The sequence below is a fragment of the Marmota flaviventris genome, chromosome 2 (genome assembly GCF_047511675.1).
Source record: "Marmota flaviventris isolate mMarFla1 chromosome 2, mMarFla1.hap1, whole genome shotgun sequence".
NCBI lineage: Eukaryota > Metazoa > Chordata > Mammalia > Rodentia > Sciuridae > Marmota > Marmota flaviventris.
In genome coordinates, this window is record NC_092499.1 from 161,993,798 (window position 1) to 162,018,687 (window position 24,890).

General features: G+C 37.0%; 2 protein-coding genes across 2 annotated transcripts; both read right to left on the reverse strand.

Annotated features, from left to right (window-relative positions):
- Positions 1-2,039: 2,039 nt before the first annotated feature.
- Positions 2,040-4,914, reverse strand: Otor (otoraplin). Its single transcript, XM_027922453.3, has 4 exons — positions 4,727-4,914; positions 4,217-4,356; positions 3,321-3,428; positions 2,040-2,217 (listed from the first exon to the last, which is right to left on the reverse strand). The coding sequence occupies exons 1-4, from the start codon at positions 4,839-4,841 to the stop codon at positions 2,194-2,196; spliced, it is 387 nt and encodes a 128-aa protein (XP_027778254.2). The 5' UTR covers positions 4,842-4,914; the 3' UTR covers positions 2,040-2,193.
- An 8,565-nt stretch (positions 4,915-13,479) lies between these two features.
- Snrpb2 (small nuclear ribonucleoprotein polypeptide B2) lies at positions 13,480-23,369 on the reverse strand. Its single transcript, XM_027921835.2, has 7 exons — positions 23,243-23,369; positions 21,401-21,489; positions 20,494-20,666; positions 16,181-16,321; positions 15,046-15,096; positions 14,392-14,480; positions 13,480-13,856 (listed from the first exon to the last, which is right to left on the reverse strand). The coding sequence occupies exons 2-7, from the start codon at positions 21,462-21,464 to the stop codon at positions 13,697-13,699; spliced, it is 678 nt and encodes a 225-aa protein (XP_027777636.1). The 5' UTR covers positions 21,465-21,489; positions 23,243-23,369; the 3' UTR covers positions 13,480-13,696.
- Between the last annotated feature and the right edge of the window lie 1,521 nt (positions 23,370-24,890).

Sequence of the window (24,890 nt, forward strand, 5' to 3'; positions counted from 1 at the left end):
TGCCAATAAAGGGCTGTGGGCAGAACTGGAATTATAATCAAAATTGTACTCATACATTTCATACCACGTCATTGAGTTGCTAGTGGAATGACTTTGGAATATTTCAGATAATTTCAGGTGATTTTGATATAAAATTCCTAAAGTGTATGCACTCTGGAGAGTGTCACAAATATCTTTGATTTAGAAATTTCATATGATCAGAATCAGTACCTTTGATTTTTATCAGTAAAATATCTAGCATGTTATAGCAGCAGAGTGGGAATTCTGCTGCAGATGCCCTAAGCATGGGAGTGAGGCTGGAAGCCTGAGGCCAGATGAATGGTGAAATGAGGGTGTGGGGCGTCTCAAGGGGCAAAGGGGAGCCAGCAACTGAGAGGCAGAAAGAAACAGAAGTAGGAGTAATATCTGTTTTAAAATTGTGCTGTGAGCCCTAGATGCCAGATGATATCTGAAAACTTTTATGAAATGAAGTTAGCTAGAGTCCTGTAAACTGTGGGTGTTTTATAGATTTTCTTTTTGCTTTCCTTTTTACTCTCTCTCTCTCTTTTTTTTCTTTTCTTTTTTGTACTATTTTACTGAATGACCTCCGTAAAAACTTGGTAAAATGACATTCACTTAAAGCCATAGTGAACACAACTGAAAAATGACCCTGGCCCAAGACTCTGACTTGCCTTAAATGTTCTCTTCTGCTTCCTTCTTCACGCTTGTGGAATGACCAGATCGTAGAAAACTGAAAAGCTATTCCATTCCCAAACAGTCTGTATATCCAAAGGTCAAATGTTGATTTTTTTTTTTTTAAATCCCAGAAACTTTCTTTTTTAAGCAGATTAGATTTAAATTACATATGAACAAACAAAACTTCACAAGTAAATCAAAATAATGACATTAGTGATACACAATTACAGTGCAGATTTCCAGCTAACTATAGAAAAACTTGTGGGCCTTTCAGAACTACAAAATCTGTATTCCCTCATCAGATATTTTTGACACATCATACTTGACTAGAGGAATCTGCACAGAAAGAAGAAATTAAAAATTGAAATAGAAGTAGAGAAGAAGCCCACAGACATATTTTGGCTTTGTCATTTGATGAATGGAAGCTTGAAACATCAGTGAGAGCACTATTAAGGGGAAACTGTTCCATTGAAAGTGTAGTGAAGCCAGGTGCAGTAGCACACAACTGCAATTCCAGTGCCTCAGGAGGCGGAGGCAGGAGGATTGCAAGTTCAAGGCCATTCTCAGCAACTAAGCAAGGCTCTAAGCAACTTAATGAGACCCTGTCTCAAAATAAAAAAATAAAAAAGACTGGAGATGTAACTCAGTGGTAAAGTGCCCCTGAGTTCAATCTCCAGTACTGAAAAGAAAGAAAGAAAGGAAGGAAGGAAGGAAGGAAGGAAAGAAGGAAGGAAGGAAAAGAAAGAAGGAAGGAGTGAAAACCTCCAAGGGACTGGGAATGTGGCTCAGTGGAAGAGCAATGGCCCAGCAAGCTTGAGGTCCCTTGCACACGCTCACACACACACACAAAGTTATTTCCATAAACTGCCCTCTTCTAGTACATACAGATATACCCATATAGTTATTCAAATTTGGAGGGAGGTAAGTTGATTATTTAAAAGGTAAAGTTATTTAATCGAAATAATATGTGAAATTATTTTAAAAGTTCAGAAACATAGTTAAACCATTTGAGTCCAAAAACTTCTTTTTTTAAAATTCCCAACAACTTCACATCCAAAATTATCAATTATTAAAAGTAATAATACTGGAATACTCCTTAATAATGTAATTACTTTAGATATATTCTTAATGCTTCATATAGCCAGAGAGACAAATAACTAGGAACCATGATTTCCAAAGGTAAAACCTAGGGCTCACCAAGTTTATGTACAGGGTGTCAAAGAGCTGGGAAGAATTACTATCTAGAAATAAATCATCTTCTACATGCATTCCCATGTAAAAGAAGATTCTCTAGTTTGAAAATGAATTCTTCAGTTTCAATTCCGTCCTGTTTGTGGAAAGACCATACCCACAGTAAAAAAGGCTGAGTTGAAAATCCTCTTTTATTCCACCTCCAGACCCAAGACCCAGACCCTCTTGAAACAAAAGTCAGAAATTAGAGATAGGCACTTCTTTGTTATTTTGGCTTTTTTCTTCATTTTTGGTGTTTCATTTTTTATCTGAAGTTTTAGCTTATTTTTATTCACAGAAGAAGTCGATATCCTGAAAGAGAAAAAGAGAGAGAAAGAAAAGATTGAACTGAGAAGGTTGGGCCAGAAGACAGATATAAGTTCTTTCTTTAAAATCATATCCAATCAAAGAGAAATCTGGATTTAAAAGAAATAAAGGCCAGACTCCAAAGAATATGAAATAATTACCACTTCAAGTCAAAAGCTGCTTAAAATGAAAGTCCTCAAATAAACTTTTAATTTATGGTTATTTGACAGATCAAGCTTAGTCCTAAGAAGCGCTGACAAGTGAGTGGTATTTGTATAGGCTAGGTAATATTTGAAACACAGTAATTAGCTTTGGGAAAAATCTCTTCAAAACAACTACCGTGCAAAGCAGCTCAGAAAAATCTTTTTTTTTTTTTTTCCATGAGTTTACCAGAACCCAGGGCTCTGGAAAGAGTATGAGTGCACTTCATACTTAAGTTGAGTCTATTTGTCACAAAAATAAGGCATTCAAAGATTTTTCTAGAATGTTTTGATTTTTATCAAAAAACAGGTGCTAATCCCCCCCATCTGTCTTTTATAAATATGTGTAAACTGTCAGTGAGAGTCAGTTTATATTATTTTAGTTTCTTTCTTTATGACATGGAATCCTTTCAGGATGATTCACATATAAAACAAAGGAGTACTGTATTGTATGCTTGAAATTTGCTAAGAAGGTAGATCTGAAGTGCTTTAAATACACACATATAAACACAAAAGTAACTATGTGAGGTAACAGATGTTAACCAGCTTGATTGTGATGATCATTTCACCATTCATACGTATATCAAAACATCAAGTTTTACCCCTTAAATATATACAGTTGTTACTGGTCAGTTATATCCCCAATAACACAGAAAAAAATAAAGTTAAAACAAAAATAATAAACTTTTAAAAAGAGGGGTGGGCTAGGGAGTTGCAGGAGTATTGCACTAATATTCAATACAAATAGTTGATTTAAATGTCCCCCCAAACCTCACTATTTCTGGCAAGTTGGCATTGGAAATAGAGGGCTTTTCCAACACATCTTGTAGGTCGCATGATGCATTTTTAGCACTAGCCTATATTACCCCAAGATCTGAGACCTCTAATGTTCACTTCTGAGATGCTTACCGTAGTGGGAACTTCTTTGGTGGCTTCCTGGTACACATGTTGCTCCTTGACCAGGTTGCTGGGGAAATAACCCACAATTCCCATTTCATCCTGATGATCACCATAAACCTGAATACCCAAAAGAGGATCAGTTAGGGCAAAACCTGCAGGTATCCTCTTTGCTGATAAAAAGAATTTCGTAACTACTAGCACCTCCCTTTCACTCTGGTTTCCAGGGAACTCAGTCAAAGTTGGAACTTCATTTATATCAGATAAGCCTGAAATCTTTTAGGAATCCATAAAAAATAATAATAAAGTCGGTAATTTTTTAAAGTATTTACTTGAAACTTTTGTTTTAAAGGATATCTATTTCTCAGTATACAACAATTCAAATGAAAGGATACTTGGAATGCATTTCAATCTAATTCTTCATTACCTTAGAACCTCTTTGGGATTGCCAACCAAGATGTAAACCAACCTTGCTTCATCTCTCCCCAGGGTCTGGCCCTGTGTATTTTAACTGAAGAAAACAGATTCTTTGGAATGAAAGTGGGTACTAAAGTTTCCTAAAAGGATATTTTAACTTAGACTAACTGCCAACACACATACCTTTTACTTGGCAAGTTCTCTGGAACATTTTTTAATAAAATTCAAACTCTTTGGGATGTCCAAGTCCCAATGTTTATGGTTTTATTCTTGCCAAAACATCACATTAACCTGCCTTTGGTTTTGTTATGAAATTACCTTTGATTCTTTAAAATGCAACAATAGCAATACACCTGAATTTTTGCATTTACAATTTCCAATTGTTTTTTAACAGTTTTAAGCATTAAAATGGGTTTCAGATAGGTAATTGAGGAAAAATTAAGAGCAACATGTGTGAAGATATGTGTATGTTTTTAATAATCTCATCTTACACTGCCAGCCCAAAACTCTCCAGCTTCATTTTCTTTCACCAGCTTTGAGTAAACATAGATTTGCTGCCCTTTTTTAACATTAATGAATCTACAGTCTGGGGCATTGTAATCTTCTTGAGCACTAGCCAGAGAAATAGTATCTGGAAGAAAAGAAAATTGAATTTACTACATTTTATAAGCATGTTAAAAAAAACAAAACTAGAAAATCAGAGTGACTCACACATCCCAGTTTGCAACTGGGTTCAACTCACAAAGAGTAAGTGAACCAAAATATTAGTGCTGCAACAACATCTTAGAAAAGTGAATTCTCCATAGTCAGACCCCAAGAGCATGGACCAGGATGTGCAATGCTGATAACACAGACATTGAAGAAAATTCACTTGGAAGTACAATTCGATTTTGTGCTGTTAGTGGATATATTGGAGATATATATATATATATATATATATATATATATATATAATATAACATAATGATAATGAAAAGCATAAAAAAAGAAAAATTCCTTACAGACACACTCCTCATCTGCACACAGCTTCTTGGAAGCAAGTCTGTCCATAAATACTCCATGCACAGCACATATAGCCACAAGACCCAGAAGGAGAAGTAATATTATTCTTGCCATCTTCCTTTCTTTCTGTTTTGACTGACCTCTAGGACTGGAAGTGGGGACTGACTTCAGTGGTTCCTGTCTTTTATGTGAAAACCAGACCTCTGGGCAAATACCCCTGTCCAATAGGAAGGGTCCACCCCCCCTCCCCCGACTCCTCCACCCTGTTTTCATAACAGGCTACTGGACTCCAGCGGCTATTCAGCATTTGATATTCCAAAGAGAGCCAAATTCCATATCATTTTTACACACAAATGATATTCAGAATTGTGCCCTATTGTTAAAGCCACATTTAGTTGTGATTTATTGCATCAATCAACAGGACATTGGTGAAAGGACCATGAGAATTTTAAACTAGTTTTTTAAAAATTATTTTTTAAGTCAGCCCTCATAATTTTCAGTTTATGAGCAAAGATGTGCTATAGAAATCTGTTGAAAATGTGAGAGCTATATCTTTTTTTTTTTACATCTTTATTTTATTTTTAAGTGGTGCTGAGGATCCAACCCAGTGCCCCGTGCATGCCAGGTGAGCGCGCTACCGCTTGAGCCACACCCCCGGCCCGAGAGCTATATTTTTACTACAAATAATTTTTTTAAGTTTTCTTTTTAGTTGTTGATGGACCTTTATTTTATTTGGGGGTTGGGGGCGGGGTGCTGGGGATTGAACTCAGGGGCACTTGACTACTCAGACACATCCCCAGCCTTATTTTTTGTATTTTATTTAGAGACAGGGTCTCACCCAGTTGCTTAGTGCCTCGCTTTAGCTGAGGCTGGCTTTGAACTTGTAATCCTCCTGCTTCTACCTCCCGAGCTGCTGGGATTACAGGTATGCACCTCTGAGCCCTGCAGTCCTTCATTTTATTTATATGTGGTGCTGAGAATCAAACTCAGTGCCTCACACATGCTAGGGAAGTGCTCTACCACTAAATTGCAGTCCCAGCCCCTAATACAAATAATTTTGATTCAAGCAAATCCAATAATAAAATCTGAATTTATATAACAGATAAGTAAAGGATTCTTATATTTACAAATCCTTTCTGATAAGATTCTTAGAAGTCATGTTTTTCCTGGGCCAGACATACATTATAACATACACCCAGACCCTACCAATAGGGAAACGAAGAGATATGTGGGTTGGGGGAAATGGGGTCATACTTTCTTCTCTGTATGTTAGTTTTCTATTACCTGAGATAATAACAAATACCTGAGATAATCAATTTATAAGGCAATGAAGTTTATTTTGGATTTCAGTTGGGGAGTTTTCAGTTCAAGATCAGTTGGTCCCATTGCTTTGGACCTGTGGCAAGGCAGCACACTATGGCAGAGAAAAACTGCTCACCTCATGGTCAGAAAGCAGAAGAGGAAGAAGAAGAGGGCAGGGACACACAGTGTCCTTCAAGGGGAGACCCCCAATAACTACTCCTCATCCTGTCCTTGTGTTTCATAATCCTAACCTTATTGAGAGAGATTATCTATCTTTGAATGCATCTATATAATTATATTAAAAAACATGAATTTACAGTGGAGACTCAAGTTATGATTCAATAGCTTTGAGTTTATCTAGCTTTACCCAGTTCCTTAGTATAATCATCTTCACCAGTTCCATTAACCTCAGTGTATTAACTTTTTGCTCAAAGTTCTCATCAGTTACCAAATTCTAGAAAGGAAGGCTTCAAGAGGGTGGAAGGGGAAAAGAAGATTCCATCAAACTAGGATCTTCCGGCCTTTCTTTCTTACCCATCTTTGGGAATGCATTCCAAGTAATGATCGGAGGGAGAAGATGTTATATAATATAATGGGTTTCAATTTTGGCTGTATATTAGAATCATCTGGGAGACATTTTTAACTACCCTTGATCAATGTATATCCCAGATAATTAATCAAAATCTCTAGGAGTGAAACTCAGTCCAATATTTTTTAAATTCCTGGGGTGATTACAGTGTGAGCCAAGGTTAAGAACTAACAAAGCAGATTACTTTTATGAAGGAGGTTATAATAATTAGGTCATTTACTCAAATAATATTTTTCAAAGGTAGTATATTGATGAATAGGATATGGTATAAAACAAGAAATTTGTAAGAAGCATACATCTCCATTTTAAACTTAAAGGCTTATAGAATCTTCTGTTTGAATATTTAACAAGCATTTTATTTCTTGAAAATGTATCCAGTGAATACTAATGAAGACTGTGAAGCCCTGGCTAAAATTTTTTTACTGTATTTGGAGCAGTATTTCTCAAACTTTAATGTGCATATATGAATCACTTGAGACTCTTGCTAAGGTTGCATTGAGTTGGAGAAGTCTATTGCAAAGGTTTAGATTCACATTTAACATGTTTGGGGTGAGGTCTGAGATTTTATTTTTATGAGTAAAGGTCTGAGGAGCATACTGGTGACAAATGGCAGGTCCCCAGAGTCTCTGTCATAATAATTTGTTTAGTGAGTTTTAATTTAATAAAATCTAGGGATTTTCCCTAGCAGGGGAGAATGCATCTGTGTATGTATACATACTTCAGCATACGATTTCAGAGAGATCATGCATTCATAAATATTGAGTGAATGTTTATTTTTTATGTTCCAAGTTTTTCTGGGTACTAGAGTGATGAACAAGAGAAACATGTTCTTGCCTCAGGACTTTCATGGTAGTCTGAGACAAATCACCAAGTAAATAAACCAAGCTATCAGTTAATACATGCTTTTTGACAGTGTACTACAGTTTGGTGATACTGGCATTGGGTTGGAGGAACATACAGAATGTTTTTTTTAAATGTCTATCTAGGGAGGCATCTTGATCAGAAACCTGAATGCTAGTATCTGGAGAAAAAAACATCCCAGGCAATAAGCTTAGAGATCCTGAAGCACAAATGAGTTTAATGTTATCAAAAAAGAGTCATCTGTGAGAAGAAACAGCAAGTGAGAGAGAGAGATGGGAGATGAAACCTGAAAGGTAGAGATCCTACAGGACTTTGGAGGCCACAGCAAGGAGACTGCTTCTACCCTCTCCATTCTCCTGCCTATCCTTAGACCCTACAGGAGTCTCTATTTTAATAATTCTTCAGATGGGACATCTATTTGGAAACTGAAGGAAAAAGATGTCATTGGAAGATTAAAGGTGCCCAGAGTACATCTGAAAACACAGAGGAAGGAGGTGAGCAAGCTCCAGACAGACTCTTACTGAACCTCCAGTGACCACAGTTCCTTGAGACAGCTGCTAGGCACAACTGCTTGCTGTGTTATTGAAAGTTCAAATTTCTATTTGCAAGCAAATTTTTACCTGACAGCCTCTAGTCTCCATCCTGCCTCTGTCTACTGCAGATGCCTTCTAGGTCCTCCCAGGATGAGCCTAAAAGGCTTGGCATTTCTTTTATTTCTTCACTCTCAAAAGACCAATAAAAACTTCACATTTAGTCACCTGGAATCCCAGAGGCTTAGGAGGTTGAGAGAGGAGGATTGCAAGTTTTAGGCTAGCCTCAACAATTTAGCCAGAATCTGTCCCAACAAATAAAAAGGGCTTGGCAAGTAGCTCAGTAAAGTACCCCTGGGTTGAACCCAGTACCAAAACAAAGAAAAAACAAAAAAAAAAACCCCAAACAAAACCCACTTCATGTTAGCATTAACCCATTTGTTAGGTTGTGATAGCTTGAATGTGGCTTTGTCATTTTATTCTGCTTTGGGGGCCTGTACGTGGTGTAGCAATTCGTTTATGCAGTTCCATTTCTTAAGAGTGTCTCTTAACAGCAATTGTCTTTTAACTCTCCCATGTTGAGGATTGGTTTGAGATTGTAACAGTTTGTAAAACAGCTGCCTGATCAGGAATAAGATTTAATTGATGTTTCCATCTTCCCAAAGATACTTTTAGGCCCCTAGATTATAGGAAGGAAAAATGCACCAACATTCTATTTTCAAAAATGATTTCTAATTCATCCTTTCCTTGGCACAAAGCAAGAAATAGATTTAAAACCCCAATTCTAACTTGACAGCATGAGATAGCTTTTCTTCACTGTGACCATATACCTGACAAGAACAACTTAGAGGAGGAAAAGTTTGTTTTGGCTCATGGTTTCAGACATCTCAGTCCATTGGTCAACTGACTCCATTGGTCTGGGCCAAAGGTGAGGTGGAACATCATGGTGGAAGGGTGTGGCAGAGGAAAGCAGCAAGGAAGGGGAGGGGAAGGAAAAGGAGAAAGGGGGAAGAGAGGAAAGGAAAGCGAAAGGGTGGGGAAGCTTGAAGCCTTCCAGGGCAAGTCCCCAGTGACCCACCTCCTCCAGCCATGCTCCATCTGCTTACAATTACTGCCCAGTAGTCCTTTCAAATTGTTATTCTATTAAATGTATTTATTCATGAATGGGCTTATATCCCTCACAATCCAATAATTCCCTAAATGCTCCACCTCTGAACCTTGCTGCATTAGGAACCATGCTTTCAACAAACTTTTGGGGGGACATTTTAGATCCAAACCATAACAGACAGTGATGAGTGGAAATAGAACTGGACTACAATTTCTGTGTGACCTTGAGCAGGGTGGTTAATAAAGGAAGGTTACTTTGGCTATTGTGTGCCTGAGCTTCCTTGTCCATAATGAAGGTATTAAATAAAACAAGCTTCCAAATCAGGGCCAAGTGTATAAAAGATCCTCCTCAAGAAATAATACAAACACACACACACACCCCCCAAACCCTTTCATATACAAACAATAAAATTTTATCACATACACATACATATATCCTAAACAATAAAACCTTTTTATTATATTTTGCTTCACTAAGTATCCTTTGGATTTTACCACAAATTATTTAGTAATATGAATTCTTGTCCCTCATTCTGTGAGTTGACCATATCTGGGGGTGAGGGGATGATGAGTTCTGCTCCGAAATCATCAACTAAGTCAGAGAGAGCATCCTGACTGAGATCTCTATTCAAAAAACAATTGATGAGGACAGAGATCCACTTTTACAAAAACTTGTTGTCTTTGTATCCTAATGCTAGAAAAACCTTTGGGGCTTGGGCCTTCTTTAATTCACTGATATATTTCTAGTGCCTGGAACAGTATCTGGTACATAACAGGTACTCAGTAAATATTTGTTGAATAGATGGAGTTCTGTACTGGTGCTTTAAATTTGGTGACTTCTAGTAGTGTCCCTCTCCATGGGAAAGAAGTCCAGAAGCAGGCAAGTGGGAGTAACATAAACTTAACTTTACATGTCTCTATGATCCATGAGCATTTTGATACTAAATTTTGGAAGTCTTAGAGGAGGTTGCTGTAGTTTGGATCTTGAAAATCCCTCAAAATATGTTAAAGGATTGTCCTCAGGGTGGCTCTATTGAAAGGTGGTGAAACCTTTGAGGGGTTGGGCCTAGGGGGATGGACTCAAGAGACATGGTAACTATATGCAACATGATCCTGGATAGACTTCTTGGATGTTATTGGGTTATCAGCAAAATTTGGATTGGATGACAATAAGGAATTGATGTTGCTTTGATTTTGATGTTTGTATTGCAGTTATGCAGGACAGTGATCTTTTACTTAGGAAATACATTGAAGTATTAAGGGGTAATTGGGAGTCAGGTAACCTTAGTCTCAAATGGTTTAGAAATGTTAACAATTGGATAATCTTGAAGTGTTTATGGGAGTTCTGTATTCTATTTTTGTTAATTTTCACATATTTGGAAATTCTATCAAAATTTTAAAAATTAAAATGTATTTTAGTATCACTCTTCTGATCAAGATCTAGCACAACATACAGCCACATACACTTGTACGTAAATAAACTGGAAAGAATACAATGGCCAATCCATTGATGGAACAAAATGCTGATCCATGCAACAATACAGATCCATCTTAAAAGCATTCTGAACAGGGCAGACTATGGGGACAGAAAGCTGATAGGTGGTTGTTTAGGGCTGAACATGGGAAGAATTGACTCCAAAGGAGCACAAGGAAATATCATTGGATGATGAAATGCTCTGCCTCTTGATTACTACATGACTATATATAATTGCCAAAAGTAGTTAAATGGAACACTAAAATGGGTGACTTTTACTGTATATGAATTGTAATTCAATTTTACAATCATCTCCCAATTTCATTAAAATATAAATGATTCCTTACCTTAATATTGTAAAAGCAATCTATGCTAAGCCTCAGGCTAGCATCATTCTGAATGGAGAAAAATTGAAGGCATTCCCTCTAAAATCTGGAACAAGACAGGGATGCCCTCTCTCACCACTTCTGTTCAACATAGTTCTCGAAACACTGGCCAGAGCAATTAGACAGACGAAAGAAATTAAAGGCATCAAAATAGGAAAAGAAGAACTTAAATTATCACTATTTGCAGATGACATGATTCTATACCTAGCAGACCCAAAAGGGTCTACAAAGAAATTATTAGAGCTAATAAATGAATTCAGCAAAGTGGCAGGATATAAAATCAACACGCATAAATCAAAGGCATTCCTGTACATCAGCGACAAATCCTCTGAAATGGAAATGAGGACAACCACTCCATTCACAATATCTTCAAAAAAAATAAAATACTTGGGAATCAACCTAACAAAAGAGGTGAAAGATTTATACAATGAAAACTACAGAACCCTAAAGAGAGAGATAGAATAAGACCTTAGAAGATGGAAAAATATAGCCTGTTCATGGATAGGCAGAACTAACATCATCAAAATGGCGATATTACCAAAAGTTCTCTATAGGTTTAATGCAATGCCAATCAAAATCCCAACAGCATTTCTTGTAGAAATAGAGAAAGCAATCATGAAATTCATATGGAAAAACAAAAGACCCAGAATAGCAAAAGCAATTCTAAGCAGGAAGTGTGAGTCAAGCGGTATAGGGAAAGGTATAGGGAAAGGGAGAAAGAAGGGAAATTACATGGAAATGGAAGGAGACCCTCAGAGTTATACAAAAGTACATACAAGAGGAAGTGAGGGGAAAGGGAAAAATAATACAAGGGGGACAAATGAATGTCAGTAGAGGGGGCAGAGAGAGAATAGGCGAGGGGAGGGGAGGGGAGGGGAGGGGGGATAGTAGAGGATAGGAAAGGCAGCAGAACACAACAGACACTAGTATGGCAATATGTAAATCAATGGATGTGTAACTGATGTGATTCTGCAATCTGTATATGGGGTAAAAATGGGAGCTCATAACCCACTTGAATCAAAGTGTGAAATATGATATATCAAGAATTATGTAATGTTTTGAACAGCCAACAATAAAAAATTAAAAATATATATATATATAAATGATTCCTTAAAAAGCCTATACAATCCTCTTCTATAATCCTCTCCCCTCCTTTCTCGTTATCACACCACCCTAGCAACCCTGGCCTTTCTACTTGCTCTGATAAATCAACTTAAAGAATGGCCCACAGCTTTGAATCAGGCTATGAAATATTTTCTATTTTGAAACAAACACAGTGATGAGAGTAAGAACATTTAATAACAAAATTGCCATAACATCCAAGAGCATGGTCCTTTTTCTAGTAATCACTGTTGATGTATCTTACCAAACTACATGAGCTTGACAACTGGGTTAAGAAAATCATTCAGCAGAATCCAACCCTGAATGTGGCAATTTAAGGAATAAAAAATGATTTTGCCTCGTAATGAAAAAGTGGCCTTTCCATAAGTATATAATACAAATTCTAAGTGATAAGGGAAAGTCATATTCAAGGAAATACTAAAGCAAGAACACCAAAAAATAATAGGTTAATGTGTTATACTTGCAAAAAGTTGTCTACTTCTAAAGATACCCAAGATTTTAAACAGGGGTTATCAATATCAAATGAAAAAATTGGTATTTAAGCATTACAGAGGTAGAAAAGATTAATGCTAGCAACTCTTTGTCAATCTAAAGATTATAATCACAAAATCTTCCACTGGAGATCCCCGAATAATGAAACTAGATTTTAACTAAGCAATAGTCCTGCCCCCAAACCAAATGTTTTCTTTGATATAAGGAGGCTGATTCATAGTGGGATAGGGAGGGGAAGCATGGGAGGAATAGACGAACTCTAGATAGGGCAGTGGGGTTGGAGGGGAAGGGAGGGGGCATGGAATTATTATTGAAAGTACATGTATGAAGGCACAAATTGATGTGAATATACTGTGTATACAATCATAGATATGAAAAATTGTGCTCTAGATGTGTGATAAAAATTGTAATGCATTCCGCTGTGATATATAAATAAATTAAAAATTAAAAAAAGAAATAGTTCTGCCCCAAGAGGGAAGAGAAAAAAAATGCAAAATTTGAAGACAGCAGTCCCTTTTCTTCTGTTTTCCTAGACAACAGTAAGCTCAGTTACTCACAAATGGCCTTTATCCAATTAAATACTGCATGACAAGATTCGTGAAATCCCTACTACCAGCAAAATACTCTGCAAATTTAGATACTGCTCAGGTCTCATTTTCTTGTAATACCCAGATGTTCATTTTAACTATCAAGATAAGTCATTTACTAGCTGCTATTCACTAATTCTGTTTACCCTTTGTTAAAATGATTCAATGTTGCTGTATCATTAGCTGTTCCAAAATAACAGAAAAACATATTAATACAGAGTTTTCTATGATTTAAAATGTGTTCTAAACTAGGATAAGCATCTGATGACAGGGTAATGGGCCAATAAATGAAGCATTATATGTACAGAATACAAAGAGAAGTTTATTGTACAAAATTAAGGCCTTCACATTTCATAGTTCACTCAGGCTAAAGAAAGAATGGTTGAATTTTTAAGTCTTTCATAAAAATTTCACTTTCACTTCTCCCCAACCTCCAACCATTAAAATGACCTGGCCAAATGTTATCAAAACAAACACCATAAATAATACCAAGTCCATTAAAGATGACTATCCCAAATGTTATTTCTTGGCATAGGTGATCTTCATAGCATGGGATGGTGTGATCTTAAACCCTTGTAAAGCATCCCTGGCAGCTCCAGCCTGTCCGTCATTTTCAAATTCAACAAAAGCAATGTCATGCCTCCCAGGTACCAGACGCACTTCCTTAAAACCAGGGAACCTAAGAAGAATAAAAACAACTCATATATGTATGCAAATACATAAATATCTGCTTTCTGTTTAAAATGTAGATAATTTGTTGACATTGGTTTAGGAAAAGTAACCATATCACACCAAGAATCCCGAGTAGGATGGAAGAGCATAAGATATAACTAAATGCCATGAAAAACTGCATATACTGGGCTGAGCACGTGCTCAATGATAGAGTGCCTTGCAAATACTAAACTCTGGGTCTAGTCCCTAGTACCACAAAAACAGAAAAATTAAGAACTGAAAAAAACCATGCTAATTTTATTTCCACCACTCTATCAAAGCTGTACTCCCTGCTTTACTCATTTAATCAGAACTAATAATTCAAACATTAGATGAAATTTAGATTTTTATTTGCTAAATATGTAGATTGGCTTCAATCTGTGATTAATTCTGGACCAAATCAAATGAACCTGTAAGGAACTGCTGTTGTGGGATGACAAATGGATGCAACCCATGGAAGTGCTATTTGTCCTGTCAGGAGGCTTGTTTATGAGAAAACTTACTGATTAAACAGCATGGACAACATCATCTCATTAGTCTCTTCTGGTAAATTATTAAGGAACAAAATATAGTTTGGAGGGTAATCAGGGACCTATTTAAGAAATAAAGAAAAAAAAAAAAAAAAAGAAGAAGCAAAGTTAGCTTGTAAGTATACACAGCACTGTAAGCCATTTGGTTCTCACAGGAAAACCTAAACTTCAGAGGGCTATACACCAGTATAGGCTTGTGAAATCTTACGACACCAAACAATGAAGCCAAAAAGCAATGGCACTGGAGAAATATTTATTTCTCCAAACAGCAACTTAAAGACACAAACATTCAAATTAAGACATCCCAAGTTTGGAACAATGCAATCTTATTACAGGTTTTAAGTACTTAATAGTAATTAAGGCAATATTTATGATTTAAGCATCTGGAGGTCAATCATATTTGGAGAATTTTGTCACCTAGAGTACGTAATTGAAGTATACTAATAAAACCAAAAAAGGCTTCCTCTTAAATGAATTTAAAATGTTTTAAGAAATGAGTTTCTTAAAATAGCACGCAACTTAACATATGTCTTATAGGTGAAATAATTTTGGTTTTGGACATGCAAGTTATTGTTATGATTTTTACAATTTTGTTTTAAAGAAAGCATCACATGGAAAAAATATTACCTGAGGATTCGGTGTTGAATTTCCTTGGGGATTAGCTGAATTTGGTATTCCCTAAACAAAAGAAATAGGGGTACAGGTAAGCTTTTCAATTTCTTTAAAAGGGCAAAAGGCATATATAACATAAAAATAACATTAATTTTTAAAGGTATATTATTCCATTTGATTTTACTTTAAGAACCTACATTTTTATTCTGATTCAAATATTCATGTATTTAATTCAGCCATTACTTTTGAAACGTCTAACCCTAAATTTCAAGGACCATATCATAAAATTTAACTTCCAATCTTTAAAATTATGGAGAAATACATAACAGAGGAAAAAAATGAGGACTGGTCTTACTTAAAAATAGATAAATAAACCCAACTCTATATAAGCATTATACTTACCCAACTCTATATAAGCATTATACTTAGTGAAATTGATTTCTAACCACTTTCAATCCAGAAGTAACTACCTTTTGGATAGTAATTTGCTTTTATCTGGTATTTCAAATTAGATTTTATATTCCTGAATTATTCAAAGAAAGTTTTGAGAGGAGTACACATGATTAAAGATAATATCTGCAGTACTATTTACAGGCAACAGAACTTGAGGAGTAAACCAAGAGGTATTAATGTGTTTTGAAGAAAGATGAAATTAAATTTCTTGCAAAGAATAAAACTATTTTTAAAATCTCTATATGAAAAGACTTATATTTTAATTTACTGCTAAAATATAAACACTGGAATTTTAGAATTCAGTTCATTTCAACTTCTTAAAATTCCACTTTTTAAACACACACGTATACAATAAATACATGCCTCAAAGATCCTCCTGTCTATGACAAGAATCCATCAAGTTTCCTCCCACCTCCCAGGTTGTGGGGGGGTGGGGCAGGTGGGCTACGGATGGTTTTTATCCCAAGGGCGCTTTACTACTGAGCTATATCCCCAACCCTTTAAAAAAAATTTTTTTTAAGGCAGGGTCTCACTAAGTTGCTTAGGACCTTGCTAAATTGCTGAGGCTGGTATCTAATTTGCGATCCTCCTGCCTTGGTCTCCCAAGTCACTGGAATTATAGCCGTGCACCACAAGGCCTGACTTTTTCTATCAAGTTCTTAACATCAAAAAAATATGAACTTTTATTCTGTCTTACCTGACCAGGCTTTTTGTTTGCAGTTGCTGCAGTCTGTTCCACAGTTTTGGCTTTTTTCTTTTCTTTTTTCTTTTCTTTATCAGCAAAAGTGCCTCGCATTTTAGATATTATATCAGAATCTGTTTTTGCATACTGGATTCGCTGTTTTAATTGTATGAAAACAGATTACATCTCATTATGCTGAAGGCTACTTACACTAGTCATTAATGATTCAAATTCCATTACACAAATACACTATAAGAGAATCTTACACACATCCCTAAGGAAATCATCAAAATACACTGAGTGCCAAATGAAAATACAGTGTGGTCTATGATTTACAAGTAAGATAAAGATTCAACTGTGTATACGCAAAGAAAAATTATACATATTCAAATGGGAAAAACCAGACTCTGTAATATCTGTATTTCTGCTTCTCTCCATCCGGTAAGAGAAAACTGCATTAGAAACTTGCCTACCTCTTACCAGCCACTCTCATTAGAAGGGTCCACATGTACCAAACCAGCCTTGGAATGTGTCATCTAGAATTTGTTAGTTTTAATGGTTCAAGTATTAAAAACTGGGAATGACTTCCCTTTGAATGTGGGGTTCCCCTGCAAATTCCTAACCCCCATATTGGGGCTTGAACCCAGGGGCACTCTACCACTAAGCTACATCTCTAGCCCTTTTTTATTTTGAGACAGGGTTGCTAAATTGCTTAAGTTGGCCTTGAGCTTGTGATCTCAGCCTTCTGAGTGGCTGGTATGTGCTACCAAGCCCAGCTGAATCTATCATTTTTTTTTTTTTTTTTTTTAATGAAATGACTTTAACAGCAGCATCAACTTAGATTTAAAAATTTTTTTAAAGGGAACAAAAGGATAGCATTACAGCTACTAATGCGAGGCCACTTGCTTCATTCTTACCATGTCAGAGCCAGCAGGAACCAAAGTGCCTTTGAGGACATAGAAGCACTCAAAACCACTAGTCTAAGATGGCATTTCAACTACAGTGTGGAATTTAATTGCCTGGAAAAACTGCGGTAAGTTTGGGTGAGTCCAGAGATTTTGTACTTTTAATAAGCACAAGAGGATGGCGATGCTACAGGCTCGGAAAACAACTTTTTTAGTGTGGCCCTGGCCTAAAGCATCACCACCCAGCTAATTCAACATCAATAAACTATCCAAAATTTTTTACAATGAATTAAACTGTTATCTGGGGTACAATTATCTGCAAACTCCAAATTCCATTTCAAGCAAACACTTCTACTCTGGAGCTGAAAGAGCAACCACCTCTCTGATCACATCAAACACAACAGTCCTACAATTAGCATCTAAAATTGCCTTGTATACAAGAATTTGATCTTGGTCTGAAAAGAAAAAATACCATGTAAAATGATCTGGATTAGAAGGCAGGAAACTTGTCAAAACCAAGAGCAATTCTTTCTTTTCCTTTATTTCAACTGGAGATAAATGTGGTAGAGAAACAAGGGGAAAGATGGCCTAGCACCACACTTCAGAACCCCAGGCCTTTTCTGCATGGGCTAGGCCGCTGAACTTCTTTAGCTCTAGGTGTACTTATTCTTGCAAGCAGCTCTGCTAGTCTTGCCATCATGATCTAATCAAAGCAGACAAGCTGACAGCTCACACTAAATTCTAACTTGATTCCAAGTATGTTCTCCCAACTCACTAGGTCTTCAACTTGTCTCTTACCTAAACAGACCTTAGGTGACCTGATTTCTCCTTATGATACTGTCACCTGTGAAAATATATGATCTCAGCAACAGTTCTTAACTAGCTGGTCTAAGCCAGTGGTTTTCAACTAAAGGCAATTTTGCTTCCTGGAGACAGATGCACTCTCAGGAGACACTGCTGGCTGACATGCTATGCTCCTGGCATCTAGTGGGCAGAGGCCAGGGATGCTACTAAATACCCTACAATGAACAAAAAGGACCCTTACAACAAAGTATTATTTGGTTCAAAACATCAAATATGTTAGCATTTAGAAACGCTGACCTAAACTAAATATCAGAAAAGATAAAAATTCATTTGTAACTTACAGATAGAGAAGGCCAAGATATACATTTATATATGTTTATATTATATATATTATAGGTTTCATGACAAAGATGATTCTACTTTACTGAGGTATTTTTGGAATTAAGTACACAAATGTCCTCAAATCACAAAAAATAATTTTGTTCAGAATTACAAATGAAAGCAAATTTTCTTTCTTTTTTAGTATATTGAGGTTAAAACAGAAGAGCAACTAAAAGCAGTTAAAGAAACATAAATGAGAAAGTTCAAAGAATTTCATTCCTCCTCTTCTAGAAATATGGCAGACCTGCTACTTTCCTGAAGGCAGGAAAAAACCCTCCAAAATGCCTTCATATAAAATCAGACAGACAGACATTTTCCACTGATATTAAATAATTAGTTGGCAATATGAGGCTGGTGCCAAAAAAGCAAATGATTTCCACCTTTCCTGTATCTGAGTAAACAGGAACACTCAAAACTGTCATCTCTTGGGCTGGGGATGTGGCTCAAGCGGTAGCGCGCTCGCCTGGCATGCGCGCGGCCCGGGTTTGATCCTCAGCACCATATACAAAGATGTTGTGTCTGCCGAAAACTAAAAAATAAATATTAAAATTCTCTCTCTAAAAAAAAACAAAAACAAACAAAAAAAAACCTGTCATCTCCACTCAGCCACTCAGGGAAAAGCCTAAAACCCAATCTTATGTGCCTACCAACTGAGAACTCAATTATGCTATTTCTTCATACTAGTAAGAAAGTTCAGCTGGTTTCAGAAAATGACAATTTACTCAAACTCAGGGAACAGCAGGATGTAGAACAGGGTCCTTAAACTAAGAGTCCACAGCTAACACTACCTGATTTTATAAATCATGTCTGTCTTGATACAACACAGTCATACCCATTCATTTTCATCTCATCTCCTGCTGCTTTTCTTGTTATGTTGGCAGAATTCCATGAGTAGCTGCAACAAAGATCACCTGGATAGCAAAATCCATAATATTTACTATCTGACCCTTTATAGAAAGTTTAACTCCTAGCATAAGAAAAAATAAAATCACAAGACTAGGTGTTAGGAGATGTTTTTAAGTTCTGATGCTGCCCCTGGTTATATTAATATAATCTGGATGATCAAATAATATTTCTGTGCCTGATTCTTCATCTGTGAAAAGAAGGAATGATCATACCAGTGTACTACACAACAGTCTGTGGGCCTAATCCAGTCATTCTGTTTTGATATGGCTTGTTTTGTAACTTAAGAATTTTTTAAATACAATTTTAAAGGCAGGTAAAACACACACACACACACACACACACACACACACACACACAAGAACACAAAACAGAAATTGTATGTGACCCACAGAGTCAAAAGCATTTCTTATCTAGTCCTTTTAGAGCGTTTGTTAATACCTGTTTAGGGTAAAGGAAATCCAACCTGCTTATACATTAAAACTGACCATAGGTACAGAATCTATCAGTGGCAGAACCAGAATGAGGACCCAGACCCTCTGAACCCTGGGCCTTGATTCTCTCTCCAAGACCCCTCCACACCACATTCTAATTCCTGATAAAAATCAGTTTGTAATCAATATCTAAGGTAGTTTACTTGCTCACATTTGTAGGACCCTCGCTTTTTACTGTTTCTACCATTACACAGTCCACTACCACCTCTGACCTGAACAAGAGTTTACTGATTGAGTTCCCTGCTCTCCGTCTGGCCCTACAACAATCCAATGTTCAACCATCAGCTAAATGTGAATCTCACTGTCACTCCCGAGTTTAAAGCACTTCATGCATAGCTATTTCATTTCCACTCATGTGACTCATAAAACTTGTCAGTTTAAAATCTATGACTTTTCCTTAAGGTACTGCCCTTTCTATACTGCATAGCTTCTGATACGCAGTATTTCCCCACAGTATTTGCTGAAACTTCAGTCTGGATTTCCTTTTTCACCCACAATTTTTGTTTTTTGTTGTTTTTACAAGTTTAAAAGAGAGATTTCTTCTTAAATCTTCTGGGTTATTATTAATTCTAGGTTTTATAAGGTAAGAATATTACCTGTATAGTCATTTTTTAAAATGCTGTATGTCTCAATGTACTTTGGTTCTACCCATTTAAACTGGCATAAATTAGGAGTATATGACTCTACTAGTATATTTCTATAAAAATAACATAAAGCAAACCTAAATCCCCTCTAAAATGCATAATTAAAAGCAGAAAGCAATAGCCAGTTTCAAGTTGACATTCACAAGTTTACTATACCACTAACAGTGATTAAAGTTGAAATAATAAGATTATCTCACCATTGGTTTACCATAAAATGGAAATCCTTGTAACTGTCTCAAAGCATTTGTGGATGAGCCTAGTTCCTTAAAAATAACAAAGGCTTGCCCTCTCATCTTCATCGTCTTTAAAGCCACTATATCTACCACATGCCCAAACTGAGAAAAAAGAGCATATAGGGATCTCTTCAATTCTGTTCAAATAGAAGGAAAAACAAGTCATTTGTGAATGAAACAATGACAAAATTCTTCATAAAATGGCACTGTATTGAGTGCCCTACTATTAATTTATTTAGTTCTACAGTTATTTTAATAAAAACACAGCATATTATTCCCAATATTGAGACCACAATGAGTAAATCCAAATCTCATTCACTGTCAGGCTCTACCTATTTCTATTTTTAAAAAGTTTTAAATGCCTTACATAAAATAAACTATTATTTCAGGCACTAAGAAAAATGACTAGATGAGAAGTTTTGGAGCTGTATAATTCTTAATACAGTAGTGAATAAACACATTTGAGCAGGGAGTGGTGTTGAGGACTGAACCCAGGGCATTCTATCACTGAGCTACATCATAAGACCTCTTTAATTTTTGAGATCAGGTCTCACTAAGTTGCCAAGGTTGGTCTTGAATTTGAGATTCTCCTGCTTCAGCCTCCCTAGTCATGGAGATTATAAGTATGTGTCACTGTACTTGGCAATAAATATGTTTTAGTTTTATTTTTGTTTTTGATGGGGAGGATAGGATACTGGGAATTTTGAGGCAGGGTCTCACCAAGTTGCTTAGGACCTAGCTAAATTGCTGAAGCTTGCCTCAAACTTTCGATCCTGCCTCAGCCTCCCTAGTTGCTGTAATTCCATGCATGCACCATTGTGCCCAACTAACACATTTTTAGTTGTGAACAAATATTTTAAAAAGCACATACCTTCTTTTTTAATTTTGTCATTCATATTGTTGATATAAATTGTATGATTTGGTCTGATATCCATGTTTGGGTCAGATTCTTCAAGTAGCCTAAAGAGACAATAAATAATCTGTTATCAACAAGAATTAGATCATATTGGAATGCAGCAAAAGGACATAACACAAAGGTTATTAATCTTTCAATTCTCCTTCAATCTCAAATGTCAGAAACTATCAGTTGGCAGTAGACTTTACTTCTTCCCCAGTATTTGCTAGTACTCTTTTTTAGGCAAAACAATAATGCTCAGGCTCAAAACTTGGTAGAACAAGCTAGATGTGGTAGCACACATGCCTGCACTTTTAGCTATTCCAGACACTGAGACAAGGAGGATCACAAGTTACAAATCAGCTTCAGCAATTTTCGCTGGGGAATGTTAAGTCAGTGAAACAGCACCCTTGGGTTCAATCCCCAGTAGCACAAAATGAATAAATAAATTAATTTAAAACTTGGTGGATCAGCAGTACATAACCATATTCTAATAACCTCATTTTATTCAAAATATTACTTTCATATTTACCTTCCACTTAGGAGAAATGATAGTTTTTTCACCTGCCTGATATAACTTCTTTTTCGATGCTTTAAAAATTTAGATATGAAGAAAAATGAAAAAGAGACCAGCAAACATATATCTAGTATCATCATGACATATCATTAAATGAAGTTTGCAAAGTCCTTCACAGGTACACCTATATAGAACTTTCATGCCTATTTTAATTTATATACATCATCACCAAGGTTGACTCCAAGGTTACCGCTAACCAATGTGAAGTAATGGAGTTCAGAGAGAAAAGTGTTGCATGATGGTTAAGAGCTCAGATTCTAGTGCCAACCAGATAGGAACTCAAACCTTGTCTATGGTTCTAACTAGCTGTTTCACGGAAGTTAAGTTCCTTAATCTCTCGGATCTTCATCTGTAAAATGGGAATAGTAACAGTACCTACCCAATAGAACTCTTGCATTGTCAAAAAGCACCTAGTAGCTAATATTATCAGTCACTGAAAGTTAGGGGGACTTGCCCAATGTAACACACCTAATAAGCAGCAGGCCTGAGAATTCAGCCCTTGCCTTCTTTTTTTCCCCCATACTTTTCTTTCACATTCGCCACATTATTTCATGCTCATATTTAATACCTCATATTCCACGTAGTTTTTAGCAGAAAACTGTGAACATATTTTATTTCCTCAGTGTCCCACATATTCCTTTATCTCACAAATATTACGATGTATACGAACGTCACATGATGACTTACCAGGGAAGAGTAATACTTATGCAGAAAACAGAATGAAAGATATCGCCTCTCAAAAACTGGGAACCCCCTAAACTGAAACTTGGAGAAGGGCTGGGGGTCACGAAGTAGACAACTAGTAGGAAGTTGACCGAAGTCAAAATGAAGGAGAGAGACCAGAGCGGAGGTTCTTGCAGTATCTAGAAGTTGACGGTGGGCTGGATTCGTGAAGGGACACCCGAAAATACTACACCCCCCCGCCTCCGCAATCCAAGAGAGCTGCTGAAAGTCACCTGAAAGTGCAGTGAACTAAATGCAAACGCCAAGCACAAGCACATTATTATCCTTTACCTCGCAAGAGCAAGCTGCCTGCCTCTCCAAACATCCGCACGTTTGCCAAATGCCCAGGTCCGAAGCCCAAAGGAGCTGCCACAAATTCCAAGCCCCAACCTGTCCCACTAGAGAGGAGGCTCCTAAATTCGGAGGGCCTTGCCACGCCAGCCCGTTAGTCTTGATCTCTTCCTCGCCCCCACGCCCACTCCTTCGCAAACCAGTGGTCAGATGCGTCCTGAACCCACCTTCGTGTCTCGTCTGCTCCTGTTCAAACAGCGGAGAATCGGGCCAGCTTCCGCAGCAACCACAACCGAAAGGTACAAGCAGCTTCTACCAACCTGAGGCCTAAGAAGCCAAAGCCGGAAACAGAGGCAGGCACCGGAAGTAAGGCTACCGCGCTTCTCAATTGAGCGCCGACAGGTCGAGAAGCCGAGCTCCGAGTCGATCGATGCCACCAGATCTCGGGCAGGCACGGCTAAGAATCTCTCCGCGCATGCGTATGCCTGGCGCGGTAAGGGAGGAGAGGAGGGAGATGGCGGGAAAGGGGAATGGGGAAGGGAAAGAGATTGTCTGGAAATTTAACTGGGGTCCTAGAGCCATACTGTGAGGGAAAAAGGAAGGGAAGTGATTCATTTCCTTTACCAAAACCTTAGAGGTTTTACCCTAGACAGCGGTGCCTTCCATCTTTTCAAATCCTATCTAATTTTGCAGGCGCAGTTTCTCATGCAGACTACCCGATCAGGTGGCTCTTCTGTGGGCTCTGTCACACCACGGTTTAACATCGCCTTAGATGACCCTCCTTCAGATCTCCTCCCATTCCAGGGTCTCTGAGGGAACTCTTCTCCAACACTGCTACTGGTTTTGAATCTCAGAGGCAGCTCAGCTTGAGACCCCAGAGCAAAGAGAATTGGTATATCTGCCCCCTTAGGAAATAAGGCGACCATGCCTCAGCTCTGGAGGTACCCAATCATGGTAAGATCAACTGCCTAAACTCACTCAAAATCAAACCCACTAATTCCCTAATAACCCTCCTACTCTCTCCTTTCCCCTACAAAATGCCTAATCTTTCTAGAGTAATTTAAGGAGTTAGTGTTTATGTTATGATGAGTGGTAAGTCCAAACAGTGCATTCATTCATTCCATTCTTTCATACATTCATCATATGTGTGTAAGGCATCACTGGAATATGGGAAGGCTTTTAAGAGCCAAAGGAATCTGATCATGTGTCCCCCTCTTAATATCTCTAACTTTCACTTTCCTCACCTGTAAAATAAGCATCTTATAATGCCTCCTTCTAGTTATTGTGAGGATTAAATGAGCTAACTATAAAGTGATTATCCATTTTCCAGACATAAAATAAATGGTTCATAAATGTTCATAGATAGCTACTAAATGCTAGCTATGATTTGGACATAGGGACCAAATGAGTTGATTTCACCAGCTAGGATCTTTTATTTTGAAAGATCATCTAAAGATGCAACTTGAAAATTGTGTGTGTCTTGAGGGTAGGGAGTTTTGTCTGCTTTGCTCACTCAAGTAATTAGAAAAGTGACTGATAACAAATACATCTTGAATGAATGAAAGATGCTTCATGGAAAATTAGGCAACACTAAAGCAAATGTGATATCATTAAGAGGCACATAAGGATAGGAATTAATCTTAAATGATCAGAGAAAAGCATTCTTTTATCATAAAAAAATTAGGAGAAATGTAAGTAATCTTATCTCAAAGACTTATGAGTGTATCCTTAACAAATTACAACAGAAATAATTTCTACATAATAAAGGACAAGCTGCCCTACTCACTAGTAGGAGCATCTGAGCAATGACTTAATTCTGTTTGATACTAATGAGAATGGCTAAAATACATTTCTGGAAATAAACTCTAATTTAAC